At 36.7% G+C, this 18,676-nt stretch overlaps 2 protein-coding genes across 3 annotated transcripts in view; one reads left to right on the plus strand and one right to left on the minus strand.

The window, feature by feature from the left end:
- The window catches only part of DDX10 (DEAD-box helicase 10), a 274,669-nt gene that overhangs the window by 151,967 nt on the left and 104,026 nt on the right, over window positions 1-18,676 (plus strand). The window lies entirely within an intron of this gene.
- Window positions 4,395-4,882, minus strand: LOC119626582 (cytochrome c-like). The gene has a single exon (XM_038005243.2). It carries the CDS (start codon window positions 4,860-4,862, stop codon window positions 4,545-4,547), a length of 318 nt encoding a protein of 105 aa, XP_037861171.1. The 5' UTR covers window positions 4,863-4,882; the 3' UTR covers window positions 4,395-4,544.

Below are 18,676 nucleotides of genomic sequence, written 5' to 3' on the forward strand. Positions count from 1 at the left end.
ATGCAGCTCATACAAGATTTTACATAGTTCTTAAATGTGGATCAGGCATTTGCCTCTGAAGTCTTGACTGTGAAAACAAAAAGAACATCTTGTCTATAAGGAGACAACATTCTGCTACTTTGGAGAAGCACAGCTTTTCTTATTTCAACAACTGTCCTGTGAAACACAAAATAGTGAATTTTATACAGCAGTGTTTTAATACCTGTCTTTAAAATAAACTGAAGGAGGACGCCACGATGTAGTTCAGGGAAAAGCAACTCTGGAAACTGATTAGATATTCACACACATTCCTATTTCCTCCTGTCAGTGTCCCCTACCCTCACGAATGGACATGCATGCTTCTGAGTAAGGTAGAGTTTATTTCAACACCATTATCAAGGTGAAGGTCTTTTTCTAGTGACAGAACAGTGAGAGGCAGTTTATTAATTATTCCTAAAATGTGAGGCTCATTCCAAAGCAAGTTGAAAATTAACTATATAGCGTGCTTTGGTCAAATGAGGCCTCCTGGAGGTTCTCAAATAGCTGACCACAGTAACTATTGTGACCAAGCTCTTATTTGGTAATTTGTGGTCTTTATTAGGAAGTTTTGACATTTCACCTCTTAGGTTTGGAATGAGGCAAATTATGAGTGAGTTTCGTAATGTAACTCCAGGAATCTTAATAGAATAGTAGAGTATTAATTGCATTTTAATAGACAATTTTAGTCAACCTGTTTACTTCATTTGAATGAAGTTGAATGTATTCAAAATTAGTTGAGGAAAATCGTTTATTAGGATCATCATTAAGTTATTTAATGTTTCATTTATTAGTGAGTCAACGGAATCCTTTAAATTATTGTATGGTGCAAATAACCAAAGTGCTTGGAGAAGAAACAGTGTAGAATATGCTGTGAACGGTACTGGTTAGGAATAACATCCTAACTTGGAAATGACCACAGTGAATGCCAAAGATTGATTTTATGTTCCAGTATGCCCCTTTTTGGGGGACTTATCACTTGTAGTTTTGTATCTCAGACATTCTTTTGGTGTACAAGAGAATATATTTGGGAGAGGGATGGCAATTATTTTGCATATTGTTCGTATCTGTTTAAGAAATTCTCAAAGTTTACCATTGTTGGTGTAATTATTCTATTTTCCCAATTTAAAGTTGATGGTTTGGGGTTCTGTTGGTGGGGAGAGTGACTTGGCAGTATGGTGCGATGTTTTTGCAACACATGAGAGGAGATTGTTTTCATAGAAAGTTTTGGCTCTTCCTTGTTCCTTCCTTTCTTGTGACTTTGTTTTCACATTGTCTCTTTTTAATCACTATAACTGCCTTAGCTCTGTACAGCTGTCCTTTTCCATATCTGTTTTGTTCTATACATGCTATCTTTTGGCCCATAGTTATCACTGAAGCTTGTCACAGAACTCGTATTACCTTTCCTGTTTTTTTCCCCCAGCTTTATTTTACCTCTACCTGTAATTACTATTGTCTTATTCCTAGAGTAACAGAAGAAAATGCAATTAGTCTTTGCTTTCAGTACCAGCATAGCCCTCTTGAGGGTAATATAAGAACTTGAAGAAAACATTTAGATTGGCATTTTGACCAATATAAATTGCCTGTTTCATTTGGAAATGACACATTTTTTCAAAAAAGTAAAAACAGTAGTTTTCCGTTGATACAATTCTTTTAAAAAATATACAAGAAGAATAGGAATAGGTGTCCCAGTACAACATGTTTTATTTAGTGAATTTTCTGTCAAAGGGTTTGTTCAAGTAGAAACTGTACGCCTATTTCTGAGGGAGATTATAGGGTTCAACATTTAGGGAGTAGACTTAATCTTCCTACAAGCATTGTTCCTAAAGTTTATTTCCATCAGTGGAATTGTGGAGGCCTGAGAAGAGTACAGCTTCAAAGCTCAAGAAGATACATTTTGAAGTTTGATAAACCTGAGTTTAGAGCATGCTTCTGTCTTTTTAGCTGAATAATTATTTCATCATCTGTAAAATGCAGGCAGTTCCTCAAAAGGGTGGTTGTGCTGAGTAAATGAAATATGAAACTTCTAGCATGGTGTTTGGCATGTGGCATCTGTTATTAACTACTGTTCACTAAACTCTGAAACGTTTAGATTTGTCAGGTAGGTCCCATCTGGATTGGCACTTGTCATCAGAGATCTGGAGAAATTCCACAGTGGCATATGGCATAGATTAAGGAATACACTTTGTTGGGAAAAGGGAATGTTTACAAAGCCAGGATGAAGTAGGGGAAGGAGGTGGTTTCCCTGTTTCCCTCTTATTCCACATAGGAGGTTCCCAGAGTTTTGCCAATCTGCTAGACACAGCATAGATTTTCGTTCCACTTGAGATATCCCTTCCCTTATTGTTCTCCCTTCTTTTAGAATAAGTGGCCGATCAAACGTATCAGTGTGTAATCCTACCAACCAGACACTATAGTTGTGGATGCCTGCAGTCATCTGAGAAATTAAGCTGTCAGGCTTGTGGAGACTTTGAGGTTCATGGGAAGTTGGGTCTGCCTTACTGAGGGAGGAAGCCATGGTCCTATCAGAAGTTGAGCGTGGTTGCAGCCTCTCTTGCTGGGAAAGAGGAGGATGGAGTGATTCCAGCTCATGGTCTAGGCTGCCCACAGTGACTCCTGGTGTTTTCAGACAGGTCTGCTTCTCACATCAGACTTTATTGCCTAGAGCCTGTGAATCCGTTTTCTCAACAAATAAATGTCAAGTTAAATGTGAAATATGCTTATTTCTATGCTATTTAAGCAAACTGATATCAGAATAGGTAACAGTAGAATGCATTTCAGAGTCTTTGAGTGTTATTCTCAAAGAAAATTGATCTTGATTAGCCCAAGCTCAACTTAGTTCCAGAAATAATTATTGATTTGTTTAAGCGTGGTGTGTGTGCTTGCTCAAGGAATTACAAGATGAGTATGACAAAGCTCATTCCCTCAGGGAGTTGGGTGTTTCAGAGGGATGAAGTAAAAGAAGCTTTTAAAAACACAAGTAGAGTGTAAGAAATATCATAAGAAACATCAACAAAGGGCTGAGGATAGAAGGTGATAAGAAGTCTCAAATATCTCAAGATATTCAGTGGTGAATCTTCATATAAATTTGCTGTTAGGGGAAGAATTTCAAGCATATTGATAGGTCTTAAATTTTCTTTTCTTTTCTTTATTTTTCTTTCTTCTTCTTCTTCTTTTTTTTTTTTCTGAGACAGAATTTCGCTCTGTCGCCCAGGCTGGAGTGCAGTGGCGTGATCTCGGCTCACTGCAAGCTCCGCCTCCCGGGTTCACGCCATTCTCCTACCTCAGCCTCCTGCTCAGCTGGGATTACAGGCGCCCGTCACCACGCCCGGCTAATTTTTTGTATTTTTAGTAGAGAGGGGGTTTCACCGTATTAGCCAAGATGGTCTTGATCTCTTGAATTTGTGATCCGCTCGCCTCGGCCTCCCAGAGTGCTGGGATTACAGGCGTGAGCCACTGTGCCTGGCCGATAGGTCTTAAATTTTCTAGTCTCTCTGGGATGGTAGGAAGGAGAATGATTTTTAAAATGCTGATTATGCAGCATGGAGTTTGGGGACTAGTAAAAATTTTATTAAAATTATTTGCGAATTGATTTACACTTGTTTTTATTGGAGGTTGTATTTCTGAAAATACTGCATTTTAGTGTGATGATTTACTAACGAACAAGCGGGGACTCATTCTAAGGTAGGAGATAGGAAAAAACTAATAAGCAAAAATCTACTAACAACTTTAAATGGCTGTCAAACTTTTTTTTAATGATTAATTGCTAATGGGGACAGATGGAAATTGTAAAGTAGTGCAGAGCATTGAGGGATAGAGTATTTTTTCTTTCTGTCCTATGTTCTACTTTTGAGAGAGAAGAAATTAGAGGTCAGTTTTAGTCATTTCTATGGTCCTTTTATGAACAAAAGAAAACACTTTTTAAAAAAACGTGAGAAGTGTTAAGTTACCTTTATTTGATATTACACATAAACCACACTAAAATGCCTTTCAATAAGTAAAAGGAATCATTTTAGATACAAGGAATCTAATTAGATTGGCATAGTTAAGGCCAAAAATATAAAGTAGACATTGCTACCTTATCTTCAACTCTTGCCTTTAAGAGGCAAATGAACATGAAACACAGATGAATCTTGCTTGGTTCTGAGACAGTGGGAAGGAATTTCCCCAGTATTTCAATATATTCACATAACCATTATATAAATCTAAATATAAAACCAATCTCTATTAAGTTTTAAGATGGCATTCATCTTTGTGAAAAGTTGAACATTACTAATGAAATCGAATCATATCTTTAGAACGGGTAAATAGTGTTAGCATTTACTGAATTGGAATTACTATTAAAATTCAAAAAACCAAACATATTCATTTAACCGCAAACCAGTCTTAGTTTTAAATCAGGACTGCCGAACAAAATATTCTGTCATTGATTATCTGAATTCTGGTATATGAGATCTATTAAATTATGGTACACATAAAAAAGTCATGAGACATTTCTGTTTTGTAATAAATAAGGCAGTGGCCAATTATTACTCATTAGTAGCGTTTTTGAGATTAGTTATCAAGTCTGCCCTTTCTGCCTTCTTCTTAATGCCGGCAAAGATAATTTTTGTTCCTGGGATGTTGTTCTTGGGAGTCTCCAAATAGTGCATCAGTGTATCCTTTCCCCAGGTGATGCCTTTGTTCTTATTGGTGTCTGTGTAAGAGAATCCAACAGCTTCACCTGTCTTCCACCCGAAGAGACTATGGAGATTAGGCCCAGTTTTGTGCTGGCCTCTCTTTTCCACCGTGTGGCCCTGGGCACACTTCTGAACAAAAATCTTCTTGCCTTTCTCAACATCACCCATATTTAATTCTCTTCCATCACTAGCACTATGAAGGTTCCCTCTGTGAAGCGGAACGTCCCGCTGTCTTGAAAATTACACTTTTAAAAATGAATTCCTTCAAGGATTCTTTTCATTTTAAAGAGAACATTTGCTGTCAATCTACTCTTCTTATTTTATGAGGTCTCTCAGTATTGCTTAGGAAAACTGTGATTCACAGAGGAAGGTCTAGCTCTAAGGTGTTTCCGTTGGAGATACTGTTATATATTGCTTCTCGGCCATTTGGCTAAGATGAAATATAAGATACTCTTACATACAGTGTCAGGGTAGGAGCACAGACTAGGTTTTTGGAGGGTTTGGGGTTCTAACCCTGACTTTGCTGATATTGTCTATGTGATCTTGAAATTCTCTCTTGACTTTCCAGGGATTGGGAGTGGGTAGGTGGTGTTTCTCTAGGTGATCCTGGAGGGTCCTTTTACCCTTCCAAGTTCTGTAATGATTCCAGTAGTTTTTTTTTTTTTTTTTTAATCACCACTATGTGGCTTTGCACACCACAGTTTTACAAATGGTATGTGTAAGAATATCCAATTTTGAATAATATTGGACATCATCCGGGCACTTTTTTGTTGAAACATAGTACACATAGGCTAGCCTTTGACTTTTCACTTGGTACTTTCTGCTTAGCTAATATTTGTATACAATACAAGGTAGAACTTGGAAACTTTACTGCACATGGTAGTTGTGAACATAGCTTGGCGGTGGCAGTGATGCTTGTTTCACTTGCTGTTAACATACAGCCCATGTGTGTATTGGGATTTAATAACATAAGTCATTATAGAAAAATGTCAGACATAACAGTGATGATCTCCTTTTGGGTGGCCAAGAGGACAGCTTTAACATCTCTTAAATGTCTTAAAATACTGTGTTAAAAATGGTACCAACAAATGGCAACCAGGTACCAAACCCAGTTTGAATTTAGCATATATCTTTCTTCCATTATTGTAGTTCTTTGTGAAGGCTTTAAATCATAGATTCTCTGTGATTTGGCTAATAGGGTTATAGATAGTGTAGATGCACATGCATGTGTGTGTTTTTGTATACTTGTAAAAATTGGTGGTTAACTGAATAGCTAGTGTTATATGACATTTGTTTGTTTAGACTTTAATGATGAATGAATTTACAGAAACTCTGTTTTAAGCCACACTAGCCAGACTGTCAAGTAATACGCTTTTCTTATAGGTGTTGGAGCCAATTGTGGAATTCTCAGTCAAATGTACAGTGAAACATCTTGAATGTTATTTTGATGCTCTCCCATGTTGTTTAAACAAATTCTGATTAAATTAGCTACTGGCACATTCTTGCTGAGTCTCTGGTATCACTTGGAAGAAAGGTGGTAGAAGTGTAGATAGCTGAGACACTCCCGTAAGAGAAGTATATCATAGTGTCATATTGTTTGAAATAGTTTCATGATTTCTGTCCCAGGACTCTTTTTTGAAACAGGGTCTTGCTCAGTGTCCCAGGCTGGAGTGCAATGGTGCAACTTGGTTCACTGCAACCTCTGCCTGCCAGGTTCAAGTGATTCTCCTGCCTCAGTCTTCCCAGTAGCTGGGATTGCAGGTGCTCACCACCATGCATGGCTAATTTTTGTGTTTTTAGTAGAGATGAGGTTTCACTATGTTGGCCAGGCTGGTCTCGAACTCCTGATCTCAAGTGATCCACCCGCCTTGGCCTTGCAAAGTGCTGGGATTACAGGCATGAGCCACCGCACCTGTCCTGTCCTGGGACTTTTAACTTAGTTCATTATCGCCTTGTTGCCTCCCCTATGTGGTCAGTTTCCCTTAACCCTGTTAGCTAAATGACCATGTGACACAAGTTACCTTTCCTTTTAATGTTACTGCTTTTTATTTTTTATTTTTATTTTTTGCTATGTAGCTTATAAAATTTCTGAGTTCTAGAAGAATTCCAAAAGCTGTGAGAGATGAGAAATTTATATAGCCAATTTGGACACAAGTTAAAAATGAAATCAATACTGTCGTTCTTGAAATCTAAAAAGAGAGGGGAAAAATGTATCAGGCACCGTTTCTCTAAATTGCTTCCAGCTGCTTGCTTCCTAATATGGAAATATTTATTAAAAGTGGCAGGTTAAAAATTGGATTCCTACAGCAAAATATGAGTGGTTTCATAATTTTGTTAAACAGCAGGAAATATCTGAGATTTTTGTCACTATAGTGGCTTTGTTTTTTTTCAAGGGTCATGGTGTAGAGCAAATTCATATTTCCCAGCCAGCAAAACAGAACAGTAAATGGCCTGAAAAATTTAAACAAACCAAAGAAAATGTCCTAAGGTAGTAAATAGGAAATTATGGGATTTTCCCTTAAATATTGTAACACTGTAAATGTTCAAAGAGGTAGAAGGAATCATTTAAGACGGTAAATAAATGAACATGATCATAAAACTTGACTGGGAATGAGACTTAGTTGGGAATGAGGCTTAAGTAAGGAAAATGGCATGAAAGGAAAGTCAGATAGGGCTTGGGTCAAGAACAGAAATTTACATGTTATTTAGACTAATTGCAGGCACAGTGAAAAATTTAAATAATTATTAGGCCAAAATGCTATAAAGAGGTGTTTTAAAATTAAGAAACTTATGTTAATTCTAACAAGAAATTGAGGAAAGGAAGACAGGTATGTTGTAGGCATTGGAATGAGGGTTTTGAGGAATGTATATCTGGAAAATGAGAGAAACAGTGGAGGGGAATAGAAACTGTATAGGGGATATATTTGAAAGTTTTTTTCCTTAAGATATTAGTTAAGGTGACAGGTACACATGCTCGGGAAGAGTTTGTTAGGTTAAAAAGCAGTTTCTGGAAAAGTATTCCAAGTTAAACCTGAAGGAGGCACCAGAAATCCTGAAGGAGGAATGTAGCAATCAAAAAACATTGTATAGAATGTTCATATTGGCAGTATCAATAGAGGTTTTGCCTTATGGTCCTCCTTAACCAGAAGGAAGTTTGAACAAAACCGAGATCACTGCATATCTATGTAGTATTGGTCTGGGGTGGGGAGGAAACAAGCTAGACAATCATCTGTTCTCATTCATGTTCACCTGTTAAGATCACTTAAAAATGAATCATGGATATTTGTAGTGAATAGTTGTCATTGTTGCTCAATATATCATTGTATTCTTTCATCACATTGTAGATTAGAATTGCAATTTATAAACCACAAGGAAAATAGTAGTGCATGGCCTTATTAATCATGCAGAAAAAAGATTAACATTTACTGGTAGTTTGTCTTAATATAATCAGGACCAATCAAGCCTTGACAAATGAGTAACTTTGATAGGAAATATAGGCAGTCATCTGTAGGACTTTGTTTGGAGTAAATATGAATTATCTATAGGATATACACATTTGGAAGCGTTTCTAAATGATTTTCTAGATATAATTCATGAAGTGTCAAGATAAAGAGTCAAGTATTTCGTATAAATTAATTTCATAATAGCTGTGATTCTTATCAGAAGAGAATTAGGATTGGGGTCTTATAGTTTGAAATAATATATTTAGTATTTAAAAAGGTTTTTGGATGTGAAAACAATTATTTTTAAAACTAATCAAGCTATGTATAAAGTCTGAAAATCTTTTTTTAATTGGTACATTTATTAAAAACATAGATGAATGGTCCTGTGCTTAAATGTCATTGTGGTTATGTGCTGACTTTCATACAGTGTAACTAAGGGACTGTTGACAAATACACTGTAGATAGAAGTATAAGGGTAAACAGACATAGCTGTCATAGAGATATAATTCCCTTATAATTAATACTTGCCAGAAAATGGAGCTTGACATTGTTTATTATTATACTAACATTCACAAAAGGCTGAATATCACAGGCCTAAGGGCACACTATGACCATGAGACATCTTTTCGTACTTCCCAAATAGTTTTATATTTTAGCTATGGACCTCAGTTACCAGAGCCAAACTTGTTCTTAACAAGTAGAATTTTTATGTCCATTCAATCGAAGAGTCTCTTACACTTTTCTGGGCCTCTTTATTTGCAGATGGGAGTAGAAACTGTAACCAAGTTATTCATATCTGGCATTCACATGTGATGCCCAATTTTCATATGCTGCCCAATTTCTTTAAGGTAAAAGCGGTGACTTGCCGCAGGGCCGTGTAGATGAGGAAGCTCTGTAAGGAGGAGATCACATCCACACGCATCTTCCATTTTGTGTCCTCCGGGTCCAACCTCATTGAGAGGCCCTTGATCCAGAACACTCAAGTTCTAACTCATTGGCTTTCAGCTGCCATGCTCTGCTCTCTGAAAATCTTTCATAGTGGGTCATGGATTTAAAGTTGAAAAAAGCTATGGGAGTTTCTCAAATTAGCAATTCTCATACATTCTTAAATTGATAGAAATTTGAAAGGCAAATATTGAGTCAAATTATGATGCTACAGTCTTCTAAGGCAGTTTGAACAGAAATGAAACACTGCATTGTAGAATATGAACAGAGTCAAATACTTTGAAGTTATATAACCTTGAACAAATTGCTGAATTAAGCTTTGGTTTTCTAATTAAAAATTTGTAGGAACAAGATGTGACTCACAGTTGTTCTGAACGGTAAATGAAGTAGTCCATATGTAGTTTATTCACTAATTCTTATTTCAATCATTATTGAATATTTCCTATATGCTGGCCTATCTGTGATACATTGGGGATACAAATAGAATAAAAATGGTCTTAACCCTCATGGGAATTACAATCTATTAGGAAAAAGCACAGAAGTAAACAAGTGATTACAACAGGGCTTACTTTAATGGGGATGAGAGTGAACGCAGAGAGTCTGTGTAACAGGCTAATGCAGTAGCCGTTCACTCAAGAAATTACAGTAACAGTTGGGTGGTGGAGGCAGATCTGATTTTCATTTTTCTCTTAATTTCCACATTCTCAAACTTATGCATATGGTCAAGGTTTACTCTAGTGTGCCTTCTATTAAATCTTAAAACATAAGATTGGTAAATATGGATTTTTTTTAGAAGAAAAATCCTATGAGATTTCTTAAACCATTATAAATTATTTCCACAATTCATAATTTATAAGTAGTCTTGTTTCATATAATTTTAGTTGATTTCTTTTGTGGGCCTTTAATCCTCCTTGTGTCTAGCAAAGGAGTGACAGTTTGATTTACTCTTTACGGATTTGGATGCCCTTTATTTCTTTCTGTCATCTCATTGCTCTGGCTAAGACTTCCAGTACTATGTTGAATAGAAGTGGTGAAAGTGGACATCCTTATCTTGTTCCAATCCTCAGGGGGAATGCTTTCAATTTCCCTTACTACCCTTCCCTTGCATTGCCCACCCTGCTCCCCATCCTCCAGCTGAAACTTCTTCTCCTTTCGTGTTGTGTAATTTTAGGACTATTGCTATAGCAGGTATGTTTGTCTTAGCAAATTAATATTTGTGTAGGAATTCTGAAAAGACAAACTTTGTTTCTGTAATAACATTTTAAGTTGCCCTATTTTCATTGGCTCTTAAATTTTAAAATTTCATTTTTATTTGTGGTAGAAGACACATAACATAAAATCTACTATTTTAACCATTTTAAAATGTACAGTTCAGTTGTGTTAAGTATATTCACATTGATGTACAACCAATCTCCAGAACTTTTCATTTTTCACATCCGAAACTCTGTACCTGTTAGGTGGGTCTTAATTTTAAGACTGCAGTTCTTGCAAAATTTCACAAACATAATACATTTGCTACTTGCTGGTGGTGGTATTATTATTTGTTTTTAATTTTTTAAAATTTCAATAGGTTTTTGACGAATAGGTGGTGTTTGTTTACATGAATAGGTTCTCTAGTGGTGCTCTCTGAGAATTTGGTATACCCATCACTGAGCAGTGTACACTGGAACCGATGTGTAGTGTTGTCCCTTGCCACCCCCAGCCCTTTCCCCCGAGTGTCCAAAGTCCAATATATCATTCTTAGGCCTTTGTGTCCTTATAACTTAGCTCCCATATATAAGCGAGAACATTTGATGTTTGGTTTTCCATTACAGAGTTACTTTACTTAGAATAACAGTCTCCAATTCCATCCAGGTTGCTGTGAATGCCATTATTTCATTCCTTTTTATGGCTGAATAGTATTGCATTGCTTTATCCATATTTCCTTTTTTTTGTTGTGGTTTTTTGAGATGGAAAAAATGTTTTTCATTTTTCAGATCTGAAACTCTGTACCTGTTAGGTGGGTCTTAATTTTAAGACTATAGCTCCGTCACCCAGGCTGGAGTGCAGTGGTGTGATCCTGTCTCGCTGCAACCTCTGCCTCTGGGTTTAAGCAATTCTGTTGTCTCAGCCTCCTGAGTAGCTGGGACTACAGGTGCCTGTCACCATGCCTGGCTAATTTTTGTATTTTTGGTAGAGAAGAGGTTTCACGTTGTTGGTCAGGCTGGTCTTGAACTCCTGACGTCAGGTGATCCACCTGCTGTGGCCTCCCAAAGTGCTGGGATTACAGGCGTGAGCCACTGTGCCTGGCTCAGTGGCTTCTTTGTCCACTCATTGATTGGTGGGCATTTGGGTTGGTTCCATGTTTTTGCAGTTGCAAATTGTGCTGCTATAAGCATGCGTGTGCAAGTATCTTTTTCGTGTAATGACTTCTTTTCCTCTGGGTAGATACTTAGTAGTGGGATTGCTGGATCAAATCGTCTGGATAAAAAGTACATCAAATGGATCTACTTTTAGTTCTTTAAGGAATCTCCACACTGTTTTCTGTAGTGGTTGTACTAGTTTACATTCCCACCAACCCTGTAAAAGTGTTTCCTTTTCACTGCATCCATGCCAACATCTATTATTTTTTTTTTTTTGATTATGGCCATTGTTGCAGGAGTGAGATTGTATTGCATTGTGGTTTTGATTTGGATTTCTCTGATAGTTAGTGATGCTGAGTATTTTTCCACATGCTTATTGGACATTTGTGTATCTTCTTTTGAGAATTAGCTATTCATGTCCTTAACTTTTTGATGGGATTTTTTTTCTCTCGCTGATTTGTTTGAGTTCTTTGTAGATTCTGGATATTAGTCTTTGTCAGATATATAGATTGTGAAGATTTTCTTCCATTCTGTGGGTTGTCTCTTAACTCTGCTGATTTCTTTTGCTGCGCAGAAGCTTTTTAGTGTAATTAAGTCCCATCTACTTATCTTTGTTTTTGTTGCATTTGCTTTTGTTGGTCATAAAGTCTTTGGCTAAGCCAAGTTTAGAAGGGTTTTTCTGATGTTCTAGAATCTTTATGGTTTCAGGTCTTAGGTTAAAGTCGTTGATCCATCTTGAGTTGATTTTTGTATAAGGTGACATATGAGGATCGAGTTTCATTCTCCTACATGTGGCTTGCCAGTTTTACCAGCACCATTTGTCGAATAGGGTGTGCTTTCCTCACTTTATGTTTGTTATCTTTGTAAGTACTTGGCTTTATTTCTGGGTTCTCTATTCTGCTTAATTGGTCTGTGTGCCTATTTTTATACCAGTGCCATGCTGTTTTGGTGAATATGGCCTTATAGTATAGTTTGAAGTTGAATAATGTGATGCCTCCAGACCTGTTCTTTTTGCTTAGTCTTGCTCTGGCCACACAGGCTCTTTTTTGGTTCCATATTAATTTTAGGATATTTTTTTTCTAGCTCCATGAATAATTATGGTGGTATTTTGATGGGAATTGCATTAAATTTGTAGATTGCTTTTGACAGGATAGTCGTTTTCAAAATATTGATTCTACCCATTTATGAGCATGGGATATATTTCCATTTGTTTATGTCATCTGTGATTTCTTTCAGCAGCAGTGTTTTGTAGTTTTCCTTGTGGTTGTTCACATCCTTGGTTAGGTATATTTCTAAGTATTTTATTTTATGTTTTTGCAGCTATTGTGAAAGAGGTTGAGTTTTTGATTTGATTCTTGGCTTGGTCGCTGTTGGTGTTTAGCAGTGCTACTGATATGTGGACTTTAATTTTGTATCCTGAAAATTTGCTGAATTCATTTACCAGTTCTGGGAACTTTTTGGATGAGTCTTTAGGGGTTTCTAGGTATACAATCATATCATTGGGAAACAGCAACAGTTTGATTTACTCTTTACTGATTTGAATGCTCTTTATTTCTTTCTCTCGTCTCATTGCTCTGGCTAAGACTTCCAGTACTATGTTGAATAGAAGTGGTGAAAGTGGGCATCCTTGTCTTGTTCCAGTTCTCAGGGGGAATGCTTTCAACTTTCTCTGTTGAGTATAATGTTGGCTGTGGATTTGTTGTAGACGGCTTTTATTATGTTAAAGTATGTCCCTTCTATGCTGGCTTTGCTGAGGGTTTTAATCATAAAGGGATGATGGATTTTTGTCAAATGCTTTTTCTGCATCTATTGAGATAATCATGTGATTTTTGTTTTTGGTTCTGTTTATAGTTTATTAAGAAAAGATTTTGTAGATGGCTTTAAAACAAAATATCAAATAGTATGTTCTTAATTTATACCATAAAGTTAGAGAATGTTTGAATTACTGTAATTCCTTTGATTTAGGATGACTGAGGCTTTATGCTTTGATAGCAGGTGGGCTTGCTGTTTCTTTTTTAAATCAGAGACAAGTTCTATTAGAGTTTGGTTGTTTAGCCAGTAGAAATGTGTATGCTTAAATATGTTTGGACTTTTGGGAAACAGTGTTTATCAATCTTAAGAAATGCTCTTATCAGGCCGGGCGCGGTGGCTCAGGCCTGTAATCCCAGCACTTTGGGATGCTGAGATGGGCGGATCGTGAGGTCAAGAGATTGAGACCATCCTGGCCAACATGGTGAAACCCCATCTCTACAAAAAATACAGAAATTAGCCGGGCATGGTGGCATGCGCCTGTAGTCCCAGCTACTCGTGAGGCTGAGGCAGGAGAATCACTTGAACCCGGGAAGTGGAGGTTGCAGTGAGCTGATATCGTGCCACTGCACCCCAGCCTGGCGTCAGAGTGAGACTCTGTCTCAAAAAAAAAAAAAAAGAAAAAAAGAAAAAGAAATGCTCTTATCTTTCATAGGAGTGGCTTCAGCTATAATAGGTAATCTTAAAGGTCTCCTCCAGTGTTGACTGTTCTTTATTTTGTTGGTTTACTTCACTTTTAGATATAATGGTTTTCATTATAAATTATTAGTTGGCCCAAATGGGAGCGACTTTAAGAAAACATAAAAATTTCATTTCTTTGGACTGTCTTTTAGTTCTAACTTTTATTTTCCTGTGATTTTTGCTTTTCATTTAAAATACCATTTTTTAACAATAGTTTTATTTTCTTTTGTAGGATATGTAGTAGTAATGCTTGTATTAAAGTAGCTTTTTTTTCATTGATTATATTTTGAATTTTCTTGTAGCCAGTGTTAGCTAACATGGTCCTTATAATAAGAACCATTACTGGTTTTGTGACTGGTGGTGGTGGCAGCAGTTCTTTTATCTTCCAGATTATTTCTAGTAACTTTCTACACCTATCACAGGACATTGAGAGTAATTATCAATTTTGTATGTTATGATACTTTCCTTTTAGCTGTTTAAAGTCTAGCATACATGTTGTAGAAGAGGTGCAAATAGAAATGAAAGTCATATTTTGATGTTTTACATATTGTCAGCTAATATTTCACTGTACTACTTAGGGCTGCTATAAATTTCGTTCTTGTACCGATAATACAAAATCTTGTCAAAAAATATAACTCCTACCTAACAGTAGATATATTTTATATTTTTGTTAATGAATAGAAGTATAAAAAGTATTAACACTTTATTTCTTGTCCAAGAGCTGTTTTTTTAAAATTCTAAAAAAGTAAAATCTGCATTTTAAGAAGTTAAATTTATTTTTAAAAATTCTTCTAGTTGGAAAACTATAAAATTTAGTACACACCCAGAAAACATTTACTAAAATTGATAATGTAAAAAATTAAAAACTTCACCTTCACAAAAACCAAATCATAGCAAAATAACAAGATTACCTTGTATGGCAAAAGTCTAAATATAAATGATGAGATGTGGAAAACTACTGAAGCATTGTTAACGAATGAAGAGATTTCACAACTTGATAAATTAAATGCCAGGAATTCATTAGAAATACTGGCAGATAATACAAATGGTGCACAGAAAAATAATGCCTTTGAAAAGATGTTCTGTCATACGTAAAATAATACAACTGCAACTTAAAACTTCCCCGAGGTACTCTGTTTCACCTAGTTGACTGGCAACATAAAGCCTAATAATATACTTAGCTGCAGATGCGGTAAATCAATTCCTTACAAATTTTTGGTGGGAATGTAAGTTTGCATAACTTTGGGAGGGTTATTTGGAAATGTATTTCAGAATTTAACTATACATACTCTTTGAGCACTTTCACTTTTAGAAACTTAATCTGAATATATAAAAGCACATGTGTATGAATAGATATAATCAAGGCTTTTAATTGCAGGAGGTAGTTCTTTTAGTAACTTCATGTTTTTCCTTTGTACTTGAATGTGAGTGGAATCTCTCTGGAAGGATACAGAAGCTGCTAACAGCACTTGATCCTTAGGAGAGAAACTGAGGTTGCTGAAGAGGACATGAAAAACAACCTTTTAACTTACGTGCAATTTACAGAATACATGTGCATGTATTAACTGCTAAAGTTAATATTAAAAAGAATGACTTGGAACTAAGACTCTCTTGTCAGCCATGTGTAAAATACACCATCAGTGGACAGCACAGGTGTTTAACACATCACTGATATGCTGGCAATGCCACAGTGTGTTAGTATTTGCCACTTAATTCAAACATCTCTCCATTGAAAGGAAGTTCCTTGACCTGCTTTCGTCACCCCTGACTACCTAGGGTGGTCATATTGATTTATTCCATATATTTTTTCTAAGATCTTATATTGGTAATTAATGTTTTGTTCTAGTTGTTTAATATCTTTTTCCATAGATAGAGTTGGGCTCCGTGAAGGCTGGGAGTCCACCCCTCTTGCACTGCTGCATCCTTACTATGTACTATGATGCCTTGGATGGCGTTGACATTGACGGCGTCTTTGAATGAGTGAAGAATAATTCTAGAGTATCAGAGCAAAGCCAGAGCCTAACAGGAAAATGTGATAAACAAGCCTCTTCTCACCCATGTGGGCATTTCTGTTCCTTCTTCCAGTGACTTCCCTAAAACAAATGAAAAGTTTTACTTTTTCAGGGGGCAAGACACAGAACTCTTTCAGAAACCAGTGTAAACCATAGAAGGCAGAGATGCAAATGCTTCTACATTTTGTCACGTAATTTTAGTGGTTTCATGGATTTCCCTAAAGCTCTTCAACTTGACCCACCTCACTTAAGGATCCACTCTGCAGGATTGTTTTTTCTGACCTTTATTCCATTGATAATTTTTGGTAACATTTTTCTGATTTTTTCCCCCGTTGTTTCTAGACTGGGCTGTTGTGTTTTATGAACATTTTCAAATGTACAGAAAAGTTGTAAGAAGTAATACTTTTGGACACCCAAACGCCCAGTATTCCACCATTCATAGTCTACAATTAGCCTTTTACCATATTTCTCTCTCTCTTTGCTTTTTTGAAACAGGACCTTGCTCTTTGATCCAAGCTAGATTGCAGTGGGGTGATCACAGCTCACTGTAGTCTTGACCTCCTCGGCTCAAGTGATCCTTCTACCTCAGCCTCTTGAGTAGCTAAGACTACAGGCCTGTGCCACCAACCCTGGCAAAATTTTTTTTTTTTTTTTAAAATTTTTAGTAGAGACATAGTGCCACCAAGTTGCCCAGACTGGTCCTGAACTCCTGGGCTCAAGAGATTCTCCTGCCTTGGCCTCCCCAAATGCTGGTTACAGGCATGAGGCACCTATCTACCATATTTTCCTTATCACATAACTATCCATCTATCTATCCATCCTTTTTTATTTAGTGTATTTAAGTTGCCAACATCATTACACTTTCCTCCATATACTTCAGCTTGTATGGCATTAACTACAGTTCAATATTGTTTACAGGACTCTTTTTTGAGATAGAAATTTATATACAATAAAATGCACAAATCTTACATGTAACATTTGATGAATTTTGACAAATATATATACCTGTGTAACTCAAACTTATCAAGATCTAGACCATTGCCATCACCCCAGAAAGTTTACTCAGGTTCTTTCCTAGTACTTTTTGTTTACTGGTTCATGTGATTATAATTTACTATGTTATGTTTATATTACAGTGATCCCTTAAGTTTATACTGTTTGATCAGCATTGCCTCTGTCTTTAGATGAGGTCTGATGAGAGATCCAAGGTCCTTAAGAATTGTCCTAGCCCTAAAACAAAGAAGATGCACTAGGAGTCAGTAACAAAGTCATCAGCCCTGGTGGTTGTGTTGATGGTGGTCTCTAAGCCTTTGTGAGGGAAAAGAGGTGTAGGAATACTGACTAGGCTGACAGAAGTGGGGGTCTTATTAATCCCTTGTGTTCGCAGGGGTCCTACAGATTATTTTTTAGGTGAACAAGTTTATTAGATGTTTTACTACAGCACAACTTACTCGGTTACTCTCTGAAGTGAGATAAGGAAATGAGGATTATATTAACTGAGGAAGAACAATAGTCACACATCTTAGAATAAGCATAGTGGTGGAGAGAGGGTAGGCACAGCAATTTAGAGCCTTTTGTCACCAGTTGGTGATATTTGTGGAGTCACGGACCCCTGGGAGGTGGAGGAAGTGGAGAATGTCCCGTGGGAAGAAGAAATCTAAAACTTAATCTGTTTTCATAGAAGTCTTGTGATGTGTATATAGTGATTATATTATTGGAAGGAGGGCCTTGAGTAAGTTGTCCAGACTCTTGGCATTTTGAACAAATTGGACAAAATGCACAAAATAACAAAGGAGTGAAACACAGGAAAAAAGCAGCAAAAACAGGAATTTATTAAAGCGAGAAAGCACTCTACGGGGTGGAAGTGGGCCTGAGCAAGTGGCTCAAAGTCCTGTTATAAAGTTTTCTGAGTTTTAAGTACTTCTTTTGAGGTTCCTATCAGTTACCCCTTATCTGGATGAAGGATTTGGTCCAAGCCTAATTAAAGGCTGAGGTGAATTGGCACCATGTGCAGGTGAAGGGATGGTCCCTGCTTGGCCGATCCAGGGTATTTTCCTTTCCATCTGAGGTGTGATGGGGGTGGGGGGATTGTAGGGAGTGTAGCCTTTGATCCTTTGTTACTCCATGTTGGGAGATGGGGGTTTTCCTTTTGGTTTAGCTTTAGGAAGTTTGTGTTAATTGGCCTTACAGTCCCTGCCCCCAGACCCAGGTGTTTTCCTTTTGATCCAGCTATGGAAAGTAGGAGAACCGGCCTCAGGTTCCCTGCCTCCAGACCTTGGTGTTTTTCTTGATTCAGCAGGAATTAGCCTTAAGTTTCCTGCCTTCAGACCCTATTCTCTTGCCTCAATTATAGCATACGAAGTGTCTCTGATATAATAAAAGCTACCTCAGAGGCAGTTGATCTTTTCATTAGCTTTATATGGGTTGAAGATGGTGGTAACTTCTAAAATGATGTAATTTGTAATCTGAGAAATAAATGTAACTAGATACTATGACTTTCATGTTGAACCGGAAATACAAAGTCAGTGTTTTAGTAATACCCGCGTAGTAGAACCATCATTGTCAAAACAACTTTCTTGTAGTTAAATCATAATATTTTTGCAGATGCACTAGCAGATTTTCATAACTATGACCATTATCTAAAAATATAATACGTTGATAACTTGGCACAGGTCTTTATTTTAGTAGATTTGTTATTTTTAATTGCATGGTTTTTTTTTTTTTTTTTTTTTTGCTTATTTATTTATTGA

Source organism: Chlorocebus sabaeus, chromosome 1 (assembly GCF_047675955.1).
Source record: "Chlorocebus sabaeus isolate Y175 chromosome 1, mChlSab1.0.hap1, whole genome shotgun sequence".
In the NCBI taxonomy this organism is placed as follows: Eukaryota; Metazoa; Chordata; class Mammalia; order Primates; family Cercopithecidae; genus Chlorocebus; species Chlorocebus sabaeus.